Below are 23,152 nucleotides of genomic sequence, written 5' to 3'. Positions count from 1 at the left end.
TACCACAGTCCAGCATTAGGGGTCTCCAATTGATTCAAAATGCTGATGACAACATTACACCCATTTTGGCATCCCTTCACTGGCTTCCTGTCCTAGTGAGTTCAGATTTTAAGGTTCTGCTACTAGCCTATAAATTTTTTTACGGACTGGCACCTCCCTACCTAGCTGACCTAATTAAACCCTACCTACCTACCCAGGCTAAAGAATAAAAAGTCTGCGGGTCACAGAGTTTTCTCTTATCATGCCCCTGTTCTGTGGAATGATCTACCTGCATCAATAAAACAGTCAGATTCTGTAAAGACTTTCAAGTCCAGACTTCAGACGCACTTATTTTCCCTTTCGTATGGTTAGCATACTGGCATAGTATGTTACTACGCTTTTTACTCTTTTAATTCATGTTATTAGTAAACAGCGCGGGCTGCGGACTCAACTTTATTTAAAGTCTGGGTCTTTTAGTGAAGCTTAGGGCTAGTCGCCGGCGATCACCTTAGTATTTCTTTTGTTCTTCTTGTTGCTTAATGCTGATAAATTATACTGTATTTGTTGTCTTTATGATGCCTGATTCTGTTTTTTTTCCTCTCTCTCTCTCTGTTTGAGGTGCGGCTCCATCCAGAGATGGGTGTGGTGTCTGTTTCTGTAACCCTCCTGTCCTGTGCACTGGCAACATTTCTTGCATATTCATCCTAAACCTCACCAGCATACACCTGCATCGTCGGAATTCTGTTCTGGTTCGCCACCAACTCAGATCCACCACAAAAGTTGAATGTCTTCAGTCTCCATGTGGAATTGGTTTTGTTGTGCCATCCTTTGGTTTGGTTTCTTTGAGCTCAATGCTTCTTGACAGGTCTCTTTGTTGCTACGATCCCTGTGAGGTTTCTTCTTTGATGCACCCACACTTGTTCCAGAGTAAGTGCTTCTGCCTTCTGCAGATTTAATGCATCTTCGGACAGCTTGGGACTAAAGCAGAAACTCTGCTCTGATGCATTTTAACAGAGTCGCCACAGAGGTCAACGGACCGAGCGGGTTCGAGTCCCAGTGTGACGTTGAGCGTCTTTGCCTCCAACCACAGCACGAGGATATTTCAGCCTCAACAGGCTCATTGTGCTGGTTTATAAAGAGGAGACGGGGCTGAGGTTTCCTCACGGGAATGCGGGGAGACACCGAGCGTGAAAAACATTCCTGTTGGGATCTGACTGTGCGTAACGCCACACAGGAAAGCAGAGTGGGTGCACGTGCCGTGCATGCACCAGGAAACATGGAAGCCTGAAAGGGACATCATCATGATTACATAATCCAGACTGGAAACTTGGTCCGTTTCAACACCAAAACCTGCAGTAAGTTAGTTCATAGAGCAGGTGCCACGTGTTTAATGCTAACTTCAGCTGCTAAATATCAAACGTGGTGGAGGGTTGTGGTCTGGGCTGAGGAGGAACCTGGTAAATTTCGGTGGTGAAGTTCTGCGTAGTTCAAGAATGTGGACAAACTGGCAACATTTTGCACTCTTGAAACTGAGCGCTATTTTAATTTTTTTTTTTTTTTTTTTTCAGAATTGCGCCTTAAAGCCCAACGAGTCTGCAGCCTAGCAACCGTTGAAGTTGCTGTCTGTTCAATGGGTTTGGATTAAGGTTTGGTTTAGGGTTTATTTAAATGTACAAACAGGTTGGAAATTTGAGAAATGTTGTATCCAGACTGCAACTTGGTACACTTCCAAAACTGCATCCAGTCTTGTGCAGTAGCAGAATTCTATTATGGTTCAGGTCCACTTTGGGAATATTTCACATTCACAGACTTCACTCATTAATGCAGGTCCTTTAATCCCAATTGCTATGGTCACGTAACCTGGATCAAAGGCCAAAACTTAACATCAGAGTCAGTTCATAGTCAAAGTTCAGCAAGTGAGATTAAAGATCATTAATCCAGATAAAAGACAGTGAAATGTGCTCTAACTGCCCTTCTACTTAAATCAGTGGTGTCCAAACTATTCCAGAAAGGGCCGAGAGCAATATTTGAGGGAAATGGTGATATTGTGTATGTGGAAAAAGTTTTAGATCTTTGAGTTCATCTCATACAAAATGGGAGCAAAACCAAAAGTGTTGTGTTTATATTTTTGTTGAGTGTATATATATATATAATATATGTAATATACATTTTGAAATTTTCAGCCTCTAACTTGGTCTGGCTTCTTTGAAAATGTCAACTTCTACAGAGCATTATTAAATAATAATACTATACTATTTTTTATTTTGGATCCAAATAAGATGCTGCTCCATCTGATGATGAAACTGAGTACACGCTCTGTACATGCATACAAAGGTATTTTTCAAAATGTGTTAATCAGATGCTGTAAAGTTTTGAAATGTAAACAACTGTAAACAACTCATTTAAAATTGGGCCATTGCTCTACTTGTATTTTGTTGTTTCAGACACTAAAGCTAATATAGTGGGCGATTTTAACATCCACACAGATGCTGAGAATGACAGCCTCAACACTGCATTTAATCTATTATTAGACTCAATTGGCTTTGCTCAAAATGTAAATGAGTCCACCCACCACTTTATTCATATCTTAGATCTTGTTCTGACTTATGGTATGGAAATTGAAGACTTAACAGTATTCCCTGAAAACTCCCTTCTGTCTGATCATTTCTTAATAACATTTACATTTACTCTGATGGACTACCCGGCAGTGGGGAATAAGTTTCATTACACTAGAAGTCTTTCAGAAAGCACTGTAACTAGGTTTAAGGATATGTTGCTTTCTTTATGTTCCCTAATGCCATATACCAACACAGTGCAGAGTAGCTACCTAAACTCTGTAAGTGAGATAGAGTATCTCGTCAATAGTTTTACATCCTCATTGAAGACAACTTTGGATGCTGTAGTTCCTCTGAAAAAGAGAGCTTTAAATCAGAAGTGCCTGACTCCGTGGTATAACTCACAAACTCGCAGCTTAAAGCAGATAACCCGTAAGTTGGAGAGGAAATGGGGTCTCACTAATTTAGAAGATCTTCACTTAGCCTGGAAAAAGAGTCTGTTGCTCTATAAAAAAAGCCCTCCGTAAAGCTAGGACATCTTACTACTCATCACTAATTGAAGAAAATAAGAACAACCCCAGGTTTCTTTTCAGCACTGTAGCCAGGCTGACAAAGAGTCAGAGCTCTATTGAGCCGAGTATTCCTTTAACTTTAACTAGTAATGACTTCATGACTTTCTTTGCTAATAAAATTTTAACTATTAGAGAAAAAATTACTCATAACCATCCCAAAGACGTATCGTTATCTTTGGCTGCTTTCAGTGATGCCGGTATTTGGTTAGACTCTTTCTCTCAGATTGTTCTGTCTGAGTTATTTTCATTAGTTACTTCATCCAAACCATCAACATGTCTATTAGACCCCATTCCTACCAGGATGCTCAAGGAAGCCCTACCATTATTTAATGCTTCGATCTTAAATATGATCAATCTATCTTTATTAGTTGGCTATGTACCACAGGCTTTTAAGGTGGCAGTAATTAAACCATTACTTAAAAAGCCATCACTTGACCCAGCTATCTTAGCTAATTATAGGCCAATCTCCAACCTTCCTTTTCTCTCACAAATTGTTGAAAGGGTAGTTGTAAAACAGTTAACTGATCATCTGCAGAGGAATGGTCTATTTGAAGAGTTTCAGTCAGGTTTTAGAATTCATCATAGTACAGAAACAGCATTAGTGAAGGTTACAAATGATCTTCTTATGGCCTCAGACAGTGGACTCATCTCTGTGCTTGTTCTGTTAGACCTCAGTGCTGCTTTTGATACTGTTGACCATAAAAATTTATTACAGAGATTAGAGCATGCCATAGGTATTAAAGGCACTGCGCTGCGGTGGTTTGAATCATATTTGTCTAATAGATTACAATTTGTTCATGTAAATGGGGAATCTTCTTCACAAACTAAGGTTAATTATGGAGTTCCACAAGGTTCTGTGCTAGGACCAATTTTATTCACTTTACACATGCTTCCCTTAGGCAGTATTATTAGACGGCATTGCTTAAATTTTCATTGTTACGCAGATGATACCCAGCTTTATCTATCCATGAAGCCAGAGGACACACACCAATTAGCTAAACTGCAGGATTGTCTTACAGACATAAGGGCATGGATGACCTCTAATTTCCTGCTTTTAAACTCAGATAAAACTGAAGTTATTGTACTTGGCCCCACAAATCTTAGAAACATGGTGTCTAACCAGATCCTTACTCTGGATGGCATTACCCTGACCTCTAGTAATACTGTGAGAAATCTTGGAGTCATTTTTGATCAGGATATGTCATTCAAAGCGCATATTAAACAAATATGTAAGACTGCTTTTTTGCATTTACGCAATATCTCTAAAATTAGAAAGGTCTTGTCTCAGAGTGATGCTGAAAAACTAATTCATGCATTTATTTCCTCTAGGCTGGACTATTGTAATTTATTATTATCAGGTTGTCGTAAAAGTTCCCTGAAAAGCCTTCAGTTAATTCAAAATGCTGCAGCTAGAGTACTGACGGGGACTAGAAGGAGAGAGCATATCTCACCCATATTGGCCTCTCTTCATTGGCTTCCTGTTAATTCTAGAATAGAATTTAAAATTCTTCTTCTTACTTATAAGGTTTTGAATAATCAGGTCCCTTCTTATCTTAGGGACCTCATAGTACCATATCACCCCAATAGAGCGCTTCGCTCTCAGACTGCAGGCTTACTTGTAGTTCCTAGGGTTTGTAAGAGTAGAATGGGAGGCAGAGCCTTCAGCTTTCAGGCTCCTCTCCTGTGGAACCAGCTCCCAATTCAGATCAGGGAGACAGACACCCTCTCTACTTTTAAGATTAAGCTTAAAACTTTCCTTTTTGCTAAAGCTTATAGTTAGGGCTGGATCAGGTGACCCTGAACCATCCCTTAGTTATGCTGCTATAGACTTAGACTGCTGGGGGGTTCCCATGATGCACTGAGTGTTTCTTTCTCTTTTTGCTCTGTATGCACCACTCTGCATTTAATCATTAGTGATTGATCTCTGCTCCCCTCCACAGCATGTCTTTTTCCTGGTTCTCTCCCTCAGCCCCAACCAGTCCCAGCAGAAGACTGCCCCTCCCTGAGCCTGGTTCTGCTGGAGGTTTCTTCCTGTTAAAAGGGAGTTTTTCCTGCCCACTGTCGCCAAGTGCTTGCTCACAGGGGGTCGTTTTGACCTTTGGGGTTTTTACGTAATTATTGTATGGCCTTGCCTTACAATATAAAGCGCCTTGGGGCAACTGTTTGTTGTGATTTGGCGCTATATAAATGAAATTGAACTGAATTGAATTAAAGCTGTCACATAGTTAATTTTCAATTTCATAGAGTGTACATTGACATGTGTGAATGGATTGACTGCTTTACATCAACTGTGATTTGCTGCAATGTTCCTACTTCTGCAAAACTATAATACATTCTAATATTTACTTTAACTGATTGACCAATTACTTGTGTGCCTTTCTGTGTGTGTGCACGACATTACACAGTGCACATCAACCACAATCAAATGCACAAAAGTATTTGTGCATTTGATTGTGGCTGATGTGCACCGTTTGGGGGGTGTTTTGAGTGAGTGAGTGTGTGTTGTGTCAAATGAACATTATTTGTGGGGGGGGGGGGGGGGGGGCCTTTGTGCGTGTTCACAAGTGTATAATATGATAGAAAGTATTCAAATAGTGTTGCATTGCAAGAGCTTATAATGCCCATAGATTTAACAAGTTTTTGTTTCTATTTACTTTAGTAATCTATCAAAAACTACACTGCGTGTACAAGTCATAAATGGCCTTAACAGAGCTTAATAATATTACAGAACTCGACGAAGGGCTTTATTCTGCAGAAATTGGTGAGTTTGACCCTAATACTACCGACCTGATTCCACTGTGTGGCGTTTGCGCCTTTTGCGGGACGCAAGATGGCCGACAATGCAGCGGCTTGGCTTCACTCGCTCAGCCGTGACGCCCATTCCACGTAGTGTATAGTTCAGTGGATGATACCCATCTCCCAGGTAGAAACAAAGATTGTTTGCAACACCAAGAGAAAAGCATCTCCACCCTCAATTCCACAGACCCCTGGACATTTCACCACCTTTTCAATATTGGCTGGTTCACAACAGACTCCCAAATCAGCCACAGAACCCTGGTACCAGAGATCCCGGCAGGAGGTTGAGCTGTTTCACACTTTACTGATAGAATGGGAGCTGATTGATGTGTTTTGCATCACAATGGTCTGCCCCACTTCTCCGTGGGCCTTTTCTTCTACATAATGATGCTTTGTAATGTCACAGGTGCACTTTAAATACATTTAAAAGACATGTAATTTATGGAGATTATCGCACCATGAATGTATTTGAATATCTAATGTATAATTTAAAAAAAAAAAATCATATTCAAACATACGACTGGAAATATTTTTAACAACCATAGGATTTTCTTTTTCCCTGCATTTTCCACACTATTTAATCCACTAAAACACACTGTTTAAGGTGTATCAGAAGTAAAAGTCCATCAATTCCAAACAAGCTGCATTTTCTTAAACATCTCTGTCGACCTCTCGTTCAGTGAAGTCTGCCTCTTCATCTCTTATTTTATATTTCTGCCCCCAAAGAGCCTCTCACCACCTTGTTTTCTCTCACTTAATCTTCTTTTATCTTCACTCGCACTTCTGTCAGTTTTTTTTCTTGCTCTCTTTCAATCTTGTGTCTCTCATTTCCCATATTTAGAGCACAGAGCCGCCATCAGTGAGTGACATAAAATCTGCTAAAAAGCAGCATTTGATTTCTGGATGGCGCGAGTCAGTCGTGGTGATGGATGCTCGAGAGTTTTATCAGTGAAGCTACCACTCATACCAACAGAGTCACCTCCACAAATATTATTTAATTAGGCGTGAATGACGCAGCCACGAGACTAATCTGCACGTCTGAAATTTTATCTATCGAGATGTCATGTTGTTGCCTCCGTGTGTTTGGGTGTTTGATAACAGTCTTTTCTCAGAATTAATAAATGCAATTTTATGAAACATAATTGAAAAAAAAAAAAACATCAAAGCTGGTGATGATCTGGAGGCAAATCCACAAGTTAATTAGTGTTTTAAGGTCAAGGTAGTACTTCAAAGACCTTTTGAACACCAACCCAATCATTGAGGAGGAGAAAGTGCTCAGCTATCTACTAAAGCAGGGGTGGCCAAGTTCGGTCCTCGAGAGCCACATTCCTGACACTCTTAGTTGTCTCCCTGTTCCAATACACCTGAATCCAATGAAAGACTCGTTAGCAGACTTTTTGACTACTACACACTGGTAGAACATCCACAGGAGTTTCCACAGTGCCAAAGGTTCCACATGCAGGTCTGGGGGTGCTTAGGTAGACGTTGAGGCGTGGGCCAGTCCCATTAGACAAGACCTTTATGATCCCAACAGGAAGTGGTGGTGGAATAATGAGGTGATGAGGACTGTAAGTGAAAAGTATGTGAGATGATGGCTTCAGGTGAGATTCTGTCAAACATCCTGCACTGAGTGACGAATATCTGTGGTTGACCTTTTTGCTTCAGTTGTGCAGCACCATGTCTGTCCACCCTGTCAATTTCACTGTCGTCCTCTTTATTACAAGCAGGGAACGGGAACAGGGAGTCAGGAAGACTGTTGGCTTTATCTCGTCCTGCCCGGCTCCCGTTCATGGAGAAACCACAAATCCGCTCCCTCGCTCACACCGACCTATTGAGAGATACGGTCGTGATTCGTGGTGACTAATTTGCAGAGGTTCGATCTCACACCGCTGTGGTGGCAGCAGAGTGAGCCTCGGAGGGTCGGATGTGCAGACTGACCTGGAAACCCCTCCGAGGAAACTACTTTTCCTCCACACACTCAGACAAACGAATAAATGGAAGAAAATCGACAAATGCAGACGTAATGAGAAATATGACACAGTTTAACAGCAAACAGCAGCTCCTATCTGCTGGAAAAACACAACACACTCTGGCTCATACGAAACCACAAAAAAAAAAAAAAAAAAAATTAAATGTCATGAGCAAATGTTTAACAGACGTCAATCACTACCTACATAATCCAAATTCGTGAAGTACTGCTATATATACTCAACAAAAATATAAACGCAACACTTTTGGTTTTGCTCCCATTTTGTATGAGATGAACTCAAAGATCTAAAACTTTTTCCACATACACAATATCACCATTTCCCTCAAATATTGTTCACAAACCAGTCTAAATCTGTGATAGTGAGCACTTCTCCTTTGCTGAGCTAATCCATCCCACCTCACAGGTGTGCCATACCAAGATGCTGATTAGACACCATGATTAGTGCACAGGTGTGCCTTAGACTGCCCACAATAAAAGGCCACTCTGAAAGGTGCAGTTTTGTTTTATTGGGGGGGGGATACCAGTCAGTATCTGGTGTGACCACCATTTGCCTCATGCAGTGCAACACATCTCCTTCGCATCATCCGTGAAGAGAACACCTCTCCAACGTGCCAAACGCCAGCGAATGTGAGCATGTGCCCACTCAAGTCGGTTACAACGACGAACTGGAGTCAGGTCGAGACCCAGATGAGGACGACGAGCATGCAGATGAGCTTCCCTGAGACGGTTTCTGACAGTTTGTGCAGAAATTCTTTGGTTATGCAAACCGATTGTTTCAGCAGCTGTCCGAGTGGCTGGTCTCAGACGATCATGGAGGTGAACATGCTGGATGTGGAGGTCCTGGGCTGGTGTGGTTACACGTGGTCTGCTGTTGTGAGGCTGGTTGGATGTAGTGCCAAATTCTCTGAAACGCCTTTGGAGACGGCTTATGGTAGAGAAATGAACATTCAATACACGAGCAACAGCTCTGGCTGACATTCCTGCTGTCAGCATGCCAATTGCACGCTCCCTCAAATCTTGCGACATCTGTGGCATTGTGCTGTGTGATAAAACTGCACCTTTCAGAGTGGCCTTTTATTGTGGGCAGTCTAAGGCACACCTGTGCACTAATCATGGTGTCTAATCAGCATCTTGGTATGGCACACCTGTGAGGTGGGATGGATTATCTCAGCAAAGGAGAAGTGCTCACTATCACAGATTTAGACTGGTTTGTGAACAATATTTGAGAGAAATGGTGATATTGTGTATGTGGAAAAAGATTTAGATCTTTGAGTTCATCTCATACAAAATGGGAGCAAAACCAAAAGTGTTGCGTTTATATTTTTGTTGAGTTTCCTTAGTTTTCTGTTCTTATATATTCTTTGGTCCACTGTTCTAATAAAACAAGTCATTTTAGCCTCTGAAACTATGACAGAAATGTATTCTTTTTTTCTGGTATTTTGCACTTAGAATCAACGAATGAATTAATCATGAAAATGACTGTTAACCACATTATATTTTTACTTATAATTACGTTCTCTTGTGCTGAACTAAACTGCAGATATTAACTGAATCACTGTTCTAAAAACATACACTGTTGTCAGTGAAATGGCCTTTTAGACCTTATGTCTTTAATGTTATCATGAACAGTTATAAACATGTCTTCTCACTTCCTCTCACTCTGCTGTGGTCTCACTGCACTTGTAGTTGAACATCTGCTCTTGTTACTGTTAAATTATCAAAGTTAGTTATTTTCATTGTGCAAAATTAATTGTGCTGTTTTGTTTTGCTTTTTTTTACCTGCTGAGTTTGCCCATGGCTCAAACATGATGTGAAACAGCACCGAGGTGTTTGCGCGCAGCGCTGAGGTGTTGGTCCTGCACTACTAGCTACTGGTGGTTGGCTCTCACTGCGGTATTATATCACTTCCTGTTCCGGAGCACGGTGGTGTTTTGCTGTATCTGTTAGCTGTTTAATCTGCGCAGTTAGATTGATCTAGTTAACTAGATAACGATTTGTTTCACAGTGTAATCTTCACGTGCCTTAACTAAAGCACTCCCTCTGCTGAATCACCTCTAAATTATTTACACATTATTCACTTTGCGTGTTTTTAGGAATCCGCTAGCTTAGCGCAGCTACTAGCTCTTAGCCAGTTTAGCATGGTGGCTTCTCCTGTCTCTCCCGCACTTTTCTACTCTGGGTGTGAATGTTTAGTTATACCTCAGCCTCCTTTAGCAGTAATGGTACTTGTAATAAGTGTAGCTTATTCGTAGCTTTGGAGGCCAGGCTGGGCGAATTGGAGACTCGGCTCCGCACCTTGGAAAATCCTACAGCTAGCCAGGCCCCTGTAGTCGGTGCGGACCAAGGTAGCTTAGCCGCCGTTAGTTCCCTCCCGGCAGATCCCGAGCAGCCGGGAAGGCAGGCCGACTGGGTGACTGTGAGGAGGAAGCGTAATCCTAAACAGAAGCCCCGTGTACACCGCCAACCCGTTCACATCTCTAACCGTTTTTCCCCACTCGGCGACACACCCGCTGAGGATCAAACTCTGGTTATTGGCGACTCTGTTTTGAGAAATGTGAAGTTAGCGACACCAGCAACCATAGTCATTTGTCTTCCGGGGGCCAGAGCAGGTGACATTGAAGGAAATTTGAAACTGCTGGCTAAGGCTAAGCGTAATTTGGTAAGATTGTAATTCACGTCGGCAGTAATGACACCCGGTTACGCCAATCGGAGGTCACTAAAATTAATATTGAATTGGTGTGTAACTTTGCAAAAACAATGTCGGACTCTGCAGTTTTCTCTGGGCCCCTCCCCAATCGGACCGGGAGTGACGTGTTTAGCCACATGTTCTCCTTGAATTGCTGGCTGTCTGAGTGGTGTCCAAAAAATGAGGTGGGCTTCACAGATAATTGGCAAAGCTTCTGGGGAAAACCTGGTCTTGTTAGGAGAGACGGCATCCATCCCACTTTGGATGGAGCAGCTCTCAATGCTAGAAATCTGGCCAATTTTCTTAAATCCTCCAAACCGTGACTATCCAGGGTTGGGACCAGGAAGCAGAGTTGTAGTCTTACACACCTCTCTGCAGCTTCTCTCCCCCTGCCATCCCCTCATTACCCCATCCCCATAGAGACGGTGCCTGCTCCCAGACCACCAACAACCAGTAAAAATCTATTTAAGCATAAAAATTCAAAAAGAAAAAATAATATAGCACCTTCAACTGCACCACAGACTAAAACAGTTAAATGTGGTCTATTAAACATTAGATCTCTCTCTTCTAAGTCCCTGTTAGTAAATGATATAATAATGGATCAACATATTGATTTATTCTGCCTTACAGAAACCTGGTTACAGCAGGAAGAATATGTTAGTTTAAATGAGTCAACACCCCCGAGTCACACTAACTGCCAGAATGCTCGTAGCACGGGCCAAGGCGGAGGATTAGCAGCAATCTTCCACTCCAGCTTATTAATTAATCAAAAACCCAGACAGAGCTTTAATTAATTTGAAAGCTTGTCTCTTAGTCTTGTCCATCCAAATTGGAAGTCCCAAAAACCAGTTTTATTTGTTGTTATCTATCGTCCTCCTGGTCGTTACTGTGAGTTTCTCTGTGAATTTTCGGACCTTTTGTCTGACTTAGTGCTTAGCTCAGATAAGATAATTATAGTGGGCAATTTTAACATCCACACAGATGCTGAGAATGACAGCCTCAACACTGCATTTAATCTATTGTTAGACTCGATTGGCTTTGCTCAAAATGTAAATGAGTCCACCCACCACTTTAATCATACCTTAGATCTTGTTCTGACTTATGGTAGGAAATTGAAGACTTTAACAGTATTCCCTGAAAACCACCTTCTGTCTGATCATTTTCTTAATAACATCTACATTACTCTGATGACTACCCAGTAGTGGGGAATAAGTTTCATTACAGTAGAAGTCTTTCAGAAAGCGATGTAACTAGGTTTAAGGATATGATTCCTTCTTTATGTTCTCCAATGCCATATCCAACACAGGGCAGAGTAGCTACCTAAACTCTGTGAGTGAGATAGATTATCTCGTCAATAGTTTATATCCTCATTGAGGACAACTTTGGATGCTGTAGCTCCTCTGAAAAAGAGGAGCCTTAAATCAGAAGTGCCTGACTCCGTGGTATACTTCACAAACTCGCAGCTTAAAGCAGATAACCGTAAGTTGGAGAGGAAATGGCGTCCTCACTAATTTAGAAGCTCTTCACTTAGCCTGGAAAAGAGTCTGTTGCTCTATAAAAAAAGCCCCCTCCGTAAAGCTAGGACATCTTACTACTCATCACTAATTGAAGAAATAAGAAAAACCCCAGGTTTCTTTTCAGCACTGTAGCCAGGCTGACAAAGAGGTCAGAGCTCTATTGAGCCGAGTATTCCTTTAACTAGTAATGACTTCATGACTTTCTTTGCTAATAACATTTTAACTAAGAGAAAAAATTACTCATACCATCCCAAAGACATATCGTTCTCTTGGCTGCTTTCAGTGATGCCGGTATTTGGTTAGACTCTTCTCTCCAATTGTTCTGTCTGAGTTATTTTCATTAGTTACTTCATCCAAACCATCAACATGTCTATTAGACCCATTCCTACCAGGCTGCTCAAGGAAGCCCTACCATTAATTAATGCTTCGATCTAAATATGATCAATCTGCTTTATTAGTTGGCTATGTACCACAGGCTTTTAAGGTGGCAGTAATTAAACCATTACTTAAAAAGCCATCACTTGACCCAGCTATCTTAGCTAATTATAGGCCAATCTCCAACCTTCCTTTTCTCTCAAAAATTCTTGAAAGGGTAGTTGTAAAACAGCTAACTGATCATCTGCAGAGGAATGGTCTATTTGAAGAGTTTCAGTCAGGGTTTAGAATTCATCATAGTACAGAAACAGCATTAGTGAAGGTTACAAATGATCTTCTTATGGCCTCAGACAGTGGACTCATCTCTGTGCTTGTTCTGTTAGACCTCAGTGCTGCTTTTGATACTGTTGACCATAAAATTTATTACAGAGATTAGAGCATGCCATAGGTATTAAAGGCACTGCGCTGCGGTGGTTTGAATCATATTTATCTAATAGATTACAATTTGTTCATGTAAATGGGGAATCTTCTTCACAGACTAAGGTTAATTATGGAGTTCCACAAGGTTCTGTGCTAGGACCAATTTTATTCACTTTATACATGCTTCCCTTAGGCAGTATTATTAGACAGCATTGCTTAAATTTTCATTGTTACGCAGATGATACCCAGCTTTATCTATCCATGAAGCCAGAGGACACACACCAATTAGCTAAACTGCAGGATTGTCTTACAGACATAAAGACATGGATGACCTCAAATTTCCTGCTTTTAACTCAGATAAAACTGAAGTTATTGTACTTGGCCCCACAAATCTTAGAAACATGGTGTCTAACCAGATCCTTACTCTGGATGGCATTACCCTGACCTCTAGTAATTCTGTGAGAAATCTTGGAGTCATTTTTGATCAGGATATGTCATTCAATGCGCATATTAAACAAATATGTAGGACTGCTTTTTTGCATTTGCGCAATATCTCTAAAATTAGAAAGGTCTTGTCTCAGAGTGATGCTAAAAAACTAATTCATGCATTTATTTCCTCTAGGCTGGACTATTGTAATTCATTATTATCAGGTTGTCCTAAAGTTCCCTGAAAAGCCTTCAGTTAATTCAAAATGCTGCAGCTAGAGTACTGACAGGGCCTAGAAGGAGAGAGCATATCTCACCCATATTGGCCTCTCTTCATTGGCTTCCTGTTAATTCTAGAATAGAATTAAATTCTTCTTCTTACTTGTAAGGTTTTGAATAATCAGGTCCATCTTATCTTAGGGACCTCATAGTACCATATCACCCCAATAGAGCGCTTCGCTCTCAGACTGCAGGCTTACTTGTAGTTCCTAGGGTTTGTAAGAGTAGAATGGGAGGCAGAGCCTTCAGCTTTCAGGCTCCTCTCCTCTGGAACCAGCTCCCAATTCGGATCAGGGAGACAGACACCCTCTCTACTTTTAAGATTAGGCTTAAAACTTTCCTTTTGCTAAAGCTTATAGTTAGGGCTGGATCAGGTGACCCTGAACCATCCCTTAGTTATGCTGCTATAGACTTAGACTGCTGGGGGGTTCCCATGATGCACTGAGTTTTCTTTCTCTTTTTGCTCTGTATGCAGCACTCTGCATTTAATCATTAGTGATGATCTCTGCTCCCCTCCACAGCATGTCTTTTTCCTGGTTCTCTCCTCAGCCCCAACCAGTCCCAGCAGAAGACTGCCCCTCCCTGAGCCTGGTTCTGCTGGAGGTTTCTTCCTGTTAAAAGGGAGTTTTTCCTTCCCACTGTCGCCAAGTGCTTGCTCACAGGGGGTCGTTTTGACAGTTGGGGTTTTTTCTGTAATTATTGTATGGCTTTGCCTTACAGTATGAAGCGCCTTGGGGCAACTGTTTGTTGTGATTTGGCGCTATATAAATGAAATTGATTTGATTTGATTTGTTTTGCGTACAGAATTCAGGTGTTTGCGCACAGAGTTGATTAAAAGTCAGCAGAATGGATTTTTTCCCCCTTTAAATGATGTTTTTGACTTCAGACTGGATTCAAAGTTTTGGATCAGGATACCTGTTCTGGCTTCACCAGCTGGCCGAACTCACGGCTGCCAAATACGAGCATCACTAACCTACTTTCACATGCTGTTTCCTCACATTTGCATTCAGGGACTCATAGATAATGAGGAAACCAGAAAAGCCTTCATACACAGAACAGCACAGGGACACTGCAGAATAAATTCACAGCTGCTGTTTCACCCTTAATCTCGTGGACAATGCACTCATAATTATATTAATTACCCAGCGTCCACGGCGCGTGGGGTTACAGCAGTCAAAGATCCATCACATTTACAGCTGAGTGTGAAGTGTTGAGATCAAACTGCTGGATGCCCTTCTTCAGGTCGAGATTTCCAGGATCTTTTTTTCGTAAATGAGGCTGAAAAAAAATGAAGCATGAGCTCCTGAGAGGAACGGCACCAGGTGAAGACGGGAGCTGAGCCACAAGGCAAAGCTCTTAATTTAACTGTTCCTTTCAGTGCACGCTGGATCAATTTGATCAGTTCAGAAGAAGAACTGGAGACCTGCCCAGGCTCTGAGGTCACACAAGACAAGAAGCTGTACAAGACCAATCACAGATGTGTCTCCGCAGGAGGCATTCAAAGCGGCTTGATGGCCAAATATTCAGGTGCCAGATTGTCACCAGCACTGCGCCCACATTTGGATGCAGATTATCTGGCTGCACACCTGTTTTCAGGGTGGATTTATCCTGCCTGATCGTTTACAGCGTGCAGTGGAGAAAATCCTCAGCATTGACCACTTTCTCCACAGTGAAATCTCTCCCCACTGTGGAGCTGCTGCTCTCTATAAAGAGACATTCTGAAAATTGAGTCTTGGAGTAGTAGCAGTTTGATTAATGTTGGATAAATTAACGTCTGTAGGTCCCATTAGTGCCCACATTTCTCTTCTGCTTCCAGATATTTAATCCTCCTTGGCTTAAGATGGTCGGCCTTTCTGCTACTGGCTATTCCTCTATTTACGTATTGGTGGCATTTTCCTTTGATCTTTTTCCATTGTAGGAGGGTATTCCTTTTATTTCTCTACAAAGATTTTACATCCTAATTGGTCAACTTTGACCCTGACCAGTGTTGCACAGTTACTTTGAAAAAGTAATCTGATTACTGATTACTCCTTGAAAAAGTAACTAAGTTACTTTCCTGATTACTCAATTGTAAAAGTAACTAAGTTAGATTACTAGTTACTGTTTAGTTACTTTCCCCAGCTGCCGACAACAACCCCTCTGTCACCCTCAACATACAATGATACTGTTTTGCCAAAACTCACTTTATAGGCACCCTTTCTTGACTTCAATGAAAATAAATACTGTTCTAAAAGTAAATAAAGACCTCTCTTTGACCTCATATTTAACTGTTGACAGCACTTGTAAACAGTAAAACTTGCAATTCGAGCCTACATTGTTTATAAAGGTAACTATTAATTCTAACATTTTTCTAACATTTAAATTCTCTCTAAACATTTTACTTGTCGAATATTATTATTTTAAGCAATATTAGTGTAGTAAAAAACGGCTTCAAAATTGCACCTTTAATCAGGGGTGTTGTGGGGGAGGGGCACATCCTTGCCCCACGCCCCCATTCCATCCTGGATTCGCCCCTGCTTTGGCGTTTGAGCACAAAGAATGAATAACATTTATTTATGCAGAAAACATGACCAGATTTACAGGTAAGAAAGTTTTATTGCGTTTTCACATCATGTGGTCCTCAGAAAGAGAGTTTAGGTGCATTGAGTGGAAAAATAGTGTTAGTTGTTGACGCGTCGCGGAGGATCAGCTGTTTTAACGACCAGATACAGAGCGGCTCAGCTCAGAATTCTAAATAAAGGAGGAAAAAAAAGTATAAAAATGTCTTTGTAAAGTTCAGTGCAGGTGTGCTGATCACCGTGCTTTAAGAGGTGAGGACGAGTCGAGCAGCTGCAAAAAACCGCGGATTAAAAGCTCACAGCTTGCTTAAAGTGGGACGTTCAGTCGAACCCCGACCTCCTGCCCACGGACCAAGTTTAATGCTGTTATCGACCCACAATGAAAAATAATAGTAACGCACAGTGACATGGAGAAGTAACTTTAATCTGATTACTGATTTGGAAAGATTAACGCGTTAGATTACTCGTTACTAAAAAAAAGTGGTCAGATTAGAGTAACGCGTTACTAAGTAACGCGTTACCGGCATCACTGACCCTGACTGCTGTTTTTTTCCCCCTAATCACTGATCTCTGATAGATGATTGATCCCAATCTCGGTCCACTGATACTGATTACTCTTCTTTGAATAGTAATTTCTTGATTGCTGATTTCTGACCTTTGAGCCTGATCTTTGTTTCTGATTACTCATCTTTACCCATCTCGATCCTGAATATTGGCTGTGGATCCTCATTGAGCTTTGACACTGATATTTGTTTCCGCGTCACTCATTTGGATGATCTTTGTCAATGATCTTGATCACTGAGTACTGATCCTGATCACTCATCCTGCCACAATGACTTTGGATTGCTGATCTCTAGTCACTGATTCTGACCAACAAACTTTGATACTGATTAATCATCTTTGATGTTTCTTTGGTCTTGATTAATGACCTCTGCTGAATATGATCACTTGCTGACCTTTGACCTTTATCCTGATCATTAATCTTTGATCCTGATCTTTATTTATGAATACTCACCCTTGACTGCTGATTCTGGTCTCTGGCCTTGGATGCTAATCACTGAGGTTTGGCACTGATGCATGTCTTCAATCCTAATCTCTTGCTATGATACTGATGCTGAGCACTCATCCTGTCTGCATGATGATTTTGGATTGGTAATCTCTACTCCTTGATTCTGATCATTGAGCTTTGATACTAAACTTTGATTCTGATTATCATCTTTGACCTGTTTCTTTGATCCTGACTGTGAGTCAGAAATTAAATAAAGGTAATCACCTCTGTTTAATCTGGTCACTTGCTGATCTTTGACTGTTGCACAATGTCAATAGGTTAAGTTTTCTTTGCTGTTTCTCTGCCTGTATGTATGTCTTGTTTTGATCGTGTAATTTGGATCAAATAATGATCAGGCAAATATGGATCTCTGATCATGATTACCAAACATATTAATCTCTGATTACAGATTAAGAAATTATGATTCAAGATCACAGAAATCAAACTCAAAGGCAAAGATTGACCCTGGGTCCTGATCCACATCAAAATGTAATCTACTGATCTCTGCACAAAATTTCACTGAAATCCGTTCATGTCATTTTTCGGGTTCCTGGTTACATTTTAACGGGGTACGTCTTTGGCTCATGCATGTCTTCAACATTTGTACTTATCTATTGTTTAAATTGTGTTTTATAGTATACTTTTACTATCATATGTCCTCAGAACATCATTTGTTTGTGTCATGTGCATCATGTACTCGAATGACAAAGACATGAAGAATCTTGGAGGAGACACAAACGTCCTTACTGAAGTCCGCTGATGGTCTCTGGTGGAGGGACAAATTGTCCACAGACAACAAACAAATCTGAGGGCCCCTTTACACATAGTGCGAATTTGGTCGATTTGCGTACAACTCCAGGGCGACTCACCGCGGGTAGCGCTTCATATGAGCACACCACGAAACATCACGCCGACGGGCAGGCGTGCACCGTGGTTTTGTGCATGCAGTGTGAACTGCTGCAGTTGCAACTGTATTCCATGGGACAAGGTGCACCACATCGCACCACTGATGTGGAGGAAAAAAAAAAAACAGCTGTATAATTAGTGAATATCACTAGGTTGATATAAATAATACAGAAAAGGGGACAATACAGAACCCCGCAGTTAAATAACTCTGGTTAAAAGAAAAAAAAAAAAAAAACAACACCACTCACGGGATTTGAACCCACTCACTCTGATTACCAGATGGAAACTCTACCACTGCACAGAAGCTGTAACAGAAGCGTGAAATGGCTAAAATCAACAAGCAGACAAACATATTTTCTAAAAAAAAATGAAAGAAAAGTGCTGTGAAACTGACCAAACGGTGTTTGGTACGATGTTTCTGCCGATATGTGACTGAAAGTGGTGTATTTGTCGTACTGTGGCCTGTCATATGTTCCTGCGGCACCCCACTCACTGTCCTGTCAGACAGACGTTCAGATCACCTGCTGCATGTCCATATGGACTGACGGTCCAGTCCAGCTGGAACAGCCCCTCAGCGTGCACACTCTCCAGCCCGTCGCAGAAGCAATATATGTTTTTATATTTTTCAATGTGAGTACAGCAAGCGCACACACGCGTGTGTCCATCAAAACACGGTTCTCCGTGTTCTGCAGCTCTGATGTCCAGGACCAGAGATTTCAACAGCTGCCATGCCCCCGTCCATTCAGCGCACAGACCATGGTGGCACTCTGTGATCAGATGAGATATGCCTACCTGTGCGGTGGGGGGAGAGGACCACACGCATGAACATGTGTGGGTGGGAGCGGGGGGAGCCCGCAACACACACACACGTTGTGGGCGGAGCCGACGGCATGCCACATCTCGGCAACTCCACAGTTGTGTGGAATTTAGACAAATTTCACTGCCAGCACGACAGTGGTTGTCTGCAGATTATTGTCGTGCCAAAAGTGCAACTGGCCACACATTTTCTAAGTGCCAAACAAGTGGTGTTAGATATTCGTGCGTGTCAGCTGGAATTTGGCTGACCCTGCCACAAGAGGGTTTGATGGGTTCGCACAGTGCACACTTTGCCTTTCAGCCACTGGTGTGTGCAAATAGTTGTTGCAACAGGTGTACGAGGCATTAGAAGCAGGAATGATTTTACATGGTTTGCACACGATTCCTGCGTCATGCGCACTTTGTGCCCATTTCAACCAAACGTCTCGCACTATGTATGAAGGGGCCCTGAGCGCTCTGATTTCAAGTTTGTCTCCAACATCTGTTAACATCCTTCATATCCATTTTTCACACTGTCTGCTGTTGGTGCACGTTTACCTGAACTATTGTTAGAAAATCATCTTCTTCAATCAAGCGCAAACAAAAAGTTGAACTGCTTCTCTTAAACAGTTTTGCATGATGCTGGCTGTAGGGCTGAGCACACACAGGTGCATCACCATTATAGCATTGTTGTAACATTATGACAGAGCTAAGAGGAACTCAGACCCAAACAGGGGAACCAGATAGAACTTGCTCCACTTTTTATGTGTGGGTCCATCATTTTTACGCTCCGGTCACATTAGCTACAATGAGGGTGACAAGCAAGTTGGTGTTTGCTGCTTGATGGGCGTTCCTGGGGCGTGGCCAGCTTGTGGTTACTTGTCATTAATGTGCACAATGTTTAATGACAGTAGATTATAAAGGATGTGAAAACCCAACACTGTCACTGAGTTTGTACCTTATGTTTGACTGCTAAATGGAACCAAATTTCACTTGATTTGTTTCAATCCAAAGTATCGCTAGTTAGCATGCTAACATCTCCATAAGATGCCTTGTAAATCACTTCAGAGGCGTTATCCTGTTACAAAAAAAATGTTTTTACTTTTAGAAGTGTTTTTTTTGCTAACGTTTACAAAATACATGAGAAAATGCCAAACATAGCAGATTTATATGTTTCTGAACATTTTCCGCCCTCTTGGTTTATTTTGTTCGAGAGAGCAACCAGCTGACATCATGCTGCTTTTTTACTCAAATTGGCATCTGCCGTGTTGCGTCGCTCACCATTTGTATAACATAGATTTCTCTGCAATTTTGGCTCCACCTAGATTGTAGTACAGTAGTGTTCAGAATAATAATAGTGCTATGTGACTAAAAAGACTAATCCAGGTTTTGAGTATATTTCTTATTGTTACATGGGAAACAAGGTACCAGTAGATTCAGTAGATTCCCACAAATCCAACAAGACCAAGCATTCATGATATGCACACTCTTAAGGCTATGAAATTGGGCTATTAGTAAAAAAAAAGGTAGAAAAGGGGGTCTTCACAATAATAGTAGTGTGGCATTCAGTCAGTGAGTTTGTCAATTTTGTGGAACAAACAGGTGTGAATCAGGTGTCCCCTATTTAAGGATGAAGCCAGCACATGTTGAACATGCTTTTCTCTTTGAAAGGCTGAGGAAAATGGGACGTTCATGACATTGTTCAGAAGAACAGCGTAGTTTGATTAAAAAGTTGATTAGAGAGGGGAAAACTTATATGCAGGTGCAAAAAATTATAGGCTGTTTATCAACAGTGATCTCCAATGCTTTAAAATAGACAAAAAAACCAGAGACGCGTGGAAGAAAACGGAAAACGGATCAAAGACAGTCTGGAGTTACCTGTAAGTGCTGTGACAGTTAGAAGACGCCTGTGTGAAGCCAATTTATTTGCAAGAATCCCCCGCAAAGTCCCTCTGTTAAATAAAAGACGTGCAGAAGAGGTTACAGTTTGCCAAAGAACACATCAACTGGCCTAAAGAGAAATGGAGGAATATTTGTGGACTGATGAGAGTAAAACTGTTCTTTTTGGGTCCAAGGGCCGCAGACAGTTTGTGAGACGACCCCCAAACTCTGAATTCAAGCCACAGTTCACTGTGAAGACAGTGAAGCATGGTGGTGCAAGCATCATGATATGGGCATGTTTCTCCTACTATGGTGTTGGGCCTATATATCGCATACCAGGTATCATGGATCAGTTTGGATATGTCAAAATACTTGAAGAGGTCATGTTGCCTTATGCTGAAGAGGACATGCCCTTGAAATGGGTATTTCAACAAGAGAATAACCCCAAGCACACTAGTAAACGAGCAAATTCTTGGTTCCAAACCAACAAAATTAATGCCTCGCAGATGTGAAGAAATCATGAAAAACTGTGGTTATACAACTAAATACTAGTTTAGTGATTCACAGGATTGCTAAAAAAGCAGTTTGAACATAATAGTTTTGAGTTCGTAGCGTCAACAGCAGATTCTACTATTATTGTGAACACCCCCTTTTCTACTTTTTTTTTTTTACTAATAGCCCAATTTCATAGCCTTAAGAGTGTGCATATCATGAATGCATGGTCTTGTCGGATTTGTGAGAATCTACTGAATCTACTGGTACCTTGTTTCCCATGTAACAATAAGAAATATACTCAAAACCTGGATTAATCTTTTTTAGTCACATAGCACTACTATTATTCTGAACACTACTGTATACCGACTGCTGTCGCTGCTCCACTCCTGCTCTGACTGAAAGTTGTCACTTTGCCTCTGTCACTTGTAGCTAACGTAACCGTTAGCTTAAGGGACTAGAAGTGTGTTATTCACTTGTCATTTCACCGTGTCTTGGTGCTGCCCCAGTAACTTTATGCTTCTTCTTCCAGGTTAAACATGACGGTCTCATCAGAGTTTGTAAAAATCACTCTTTTAGTAATCCTGATACCAGCTACCAGAGTCTAGCAGATATTTGCGAGAACATGGAAAAAAAATGCACCAGAATCACACTGATTGCTTTTGATTGTATAATTTCGTACTGACTTTCCTCTCAAGGTCGTTTGCTTTCCCAGCACAGCCTCATCTTCCTCCTTTCTTCTATCTCCTCCCGTCTACAGGGATCTCGATGCCTATCCCTGTTCTGGGACTCAGAGACCACTCCAAGGTCTTCAAAGATGGGAGCTGCCTGCTGACTGATAATAACTTTGTGCTGGTTGGCTCCTTCGTGGCGTTCTTTCCCCCTCACCATCATGGTCATCACCTACTTTCTGACCATAAATGCCCTGCAGAATGAAGCCACCCTCTGCTTAGACCAGCTGGTCCCACGGCCCAAATGGAGCACATCTTTCACCTTAAGCTTCTTGCCCCAAACTTCACTGTCCTCTGAGAAGCTCTTCAGACGGTCAATTAGCCGTGAAACCGGCGGCCGCGGCAGCAGTGGTGGTCTGGCGGCTCGTGGGAGTATCTCCGGCTCGCTGTTTGGCCGCCGCACCATGCAGTCAATCAGTAATGAGCAAAAAGCCTCAAAGGTCCTGGGGGTGGTGTTTTTCCTCTTTGTGGTCATGTGGTGCCCGTTTTTCATCACTAACGTGCTGGTGGTCGTGTGTGACCCAGAGGTGTGTGACCCAGTGCTCATGGGAGGGCTGCTGAACGTTTTTGTCTGGGTTGGGTATCTGTCCTCCGCAGTCAATCCGCTGGTCTACACTCTGTTCAACAAAACATACCGAGCAGCATTCCTGCGCTACGTCCGCTGCAGGTACCAGCCGGAGAAAAAGCCTCTACAGTTGATCCTGGTGAACACAATCCCACCGCTGGCGTACAACTCCAGCCAGTTGATACGAAACGGAGTGCCGCACTCCAGTGGTGCTGCAAAAGACTCGTCTTCGTCCAGGCAGGAACCTGAGAGACACCAGCCGGGGGGGATAGGCCATAGAGGCAAAGACGAAAGTTGTGTGTGATTGTAGGTCAAATGCATTTGGTGCTGACAGTCTTAAATAGAACTTAAAGCTCATCCTGTGTACCGTGGATCAGGTTAGAATTCTGTCGGGGTGTCACTTTGGAGCAAAGGGTTCATGTTTGGAGGCTGAGGCCAAAGTGCCAAAGACAAAGTGCCTCCTATCAGGATTTTGGGAAATAATGAATCTAGTTTATGTATTTCAGTGACCCAATCTTCAAAAATACTTGGCAATAACTTCAATCCCAAATCGGCCAACAACTACCCAGAGAAGAGTCCCA

At 41.9% G+C, this 23,152-nt stretch overlaps 1 protein-coding gene across 1 annotated transcript in view; it reads left to right on the top strand.

Moving 5' to 3' along the window:
• Positions 1–22,875, top strand: part of LOC117525229 (5-hydroxytryptamine receptor 2A-like) — a 74,899-nt gene extending 52,024 nt beyond the window's left edge. Inside the window, 2 exon segments of the mRNA XM_034187056.1 lie at positions 22,036–22,153; positions 22,155–22,875. Coding sequence (XP_034042947.1) covers positions 22,036–22,153; positions 22,155–22,875 — 839 coding nt within the window.
• Positions 22,876–23,152: the final 277 nt, after the last annotated feature.

This window comes from Thalassophryne amazonica, chromosome 14, assembly GCF_902500255.1.
Source record: "Thalassophryne amazonica chromosome 14, fThaAma1.1, whole genome shotgun sequence".
In the NCBI taxonomy this organism is placed as follows: Eukaryota; Metazoa; Chordata; class Actinopteri; order Batrachoidiformes; family Batrachoididae; genus Thalassophryne; species Thalassophryne amazonica.
This window is presented reverse-complemented; position numbering and strand designations above follow the sequence as displayed.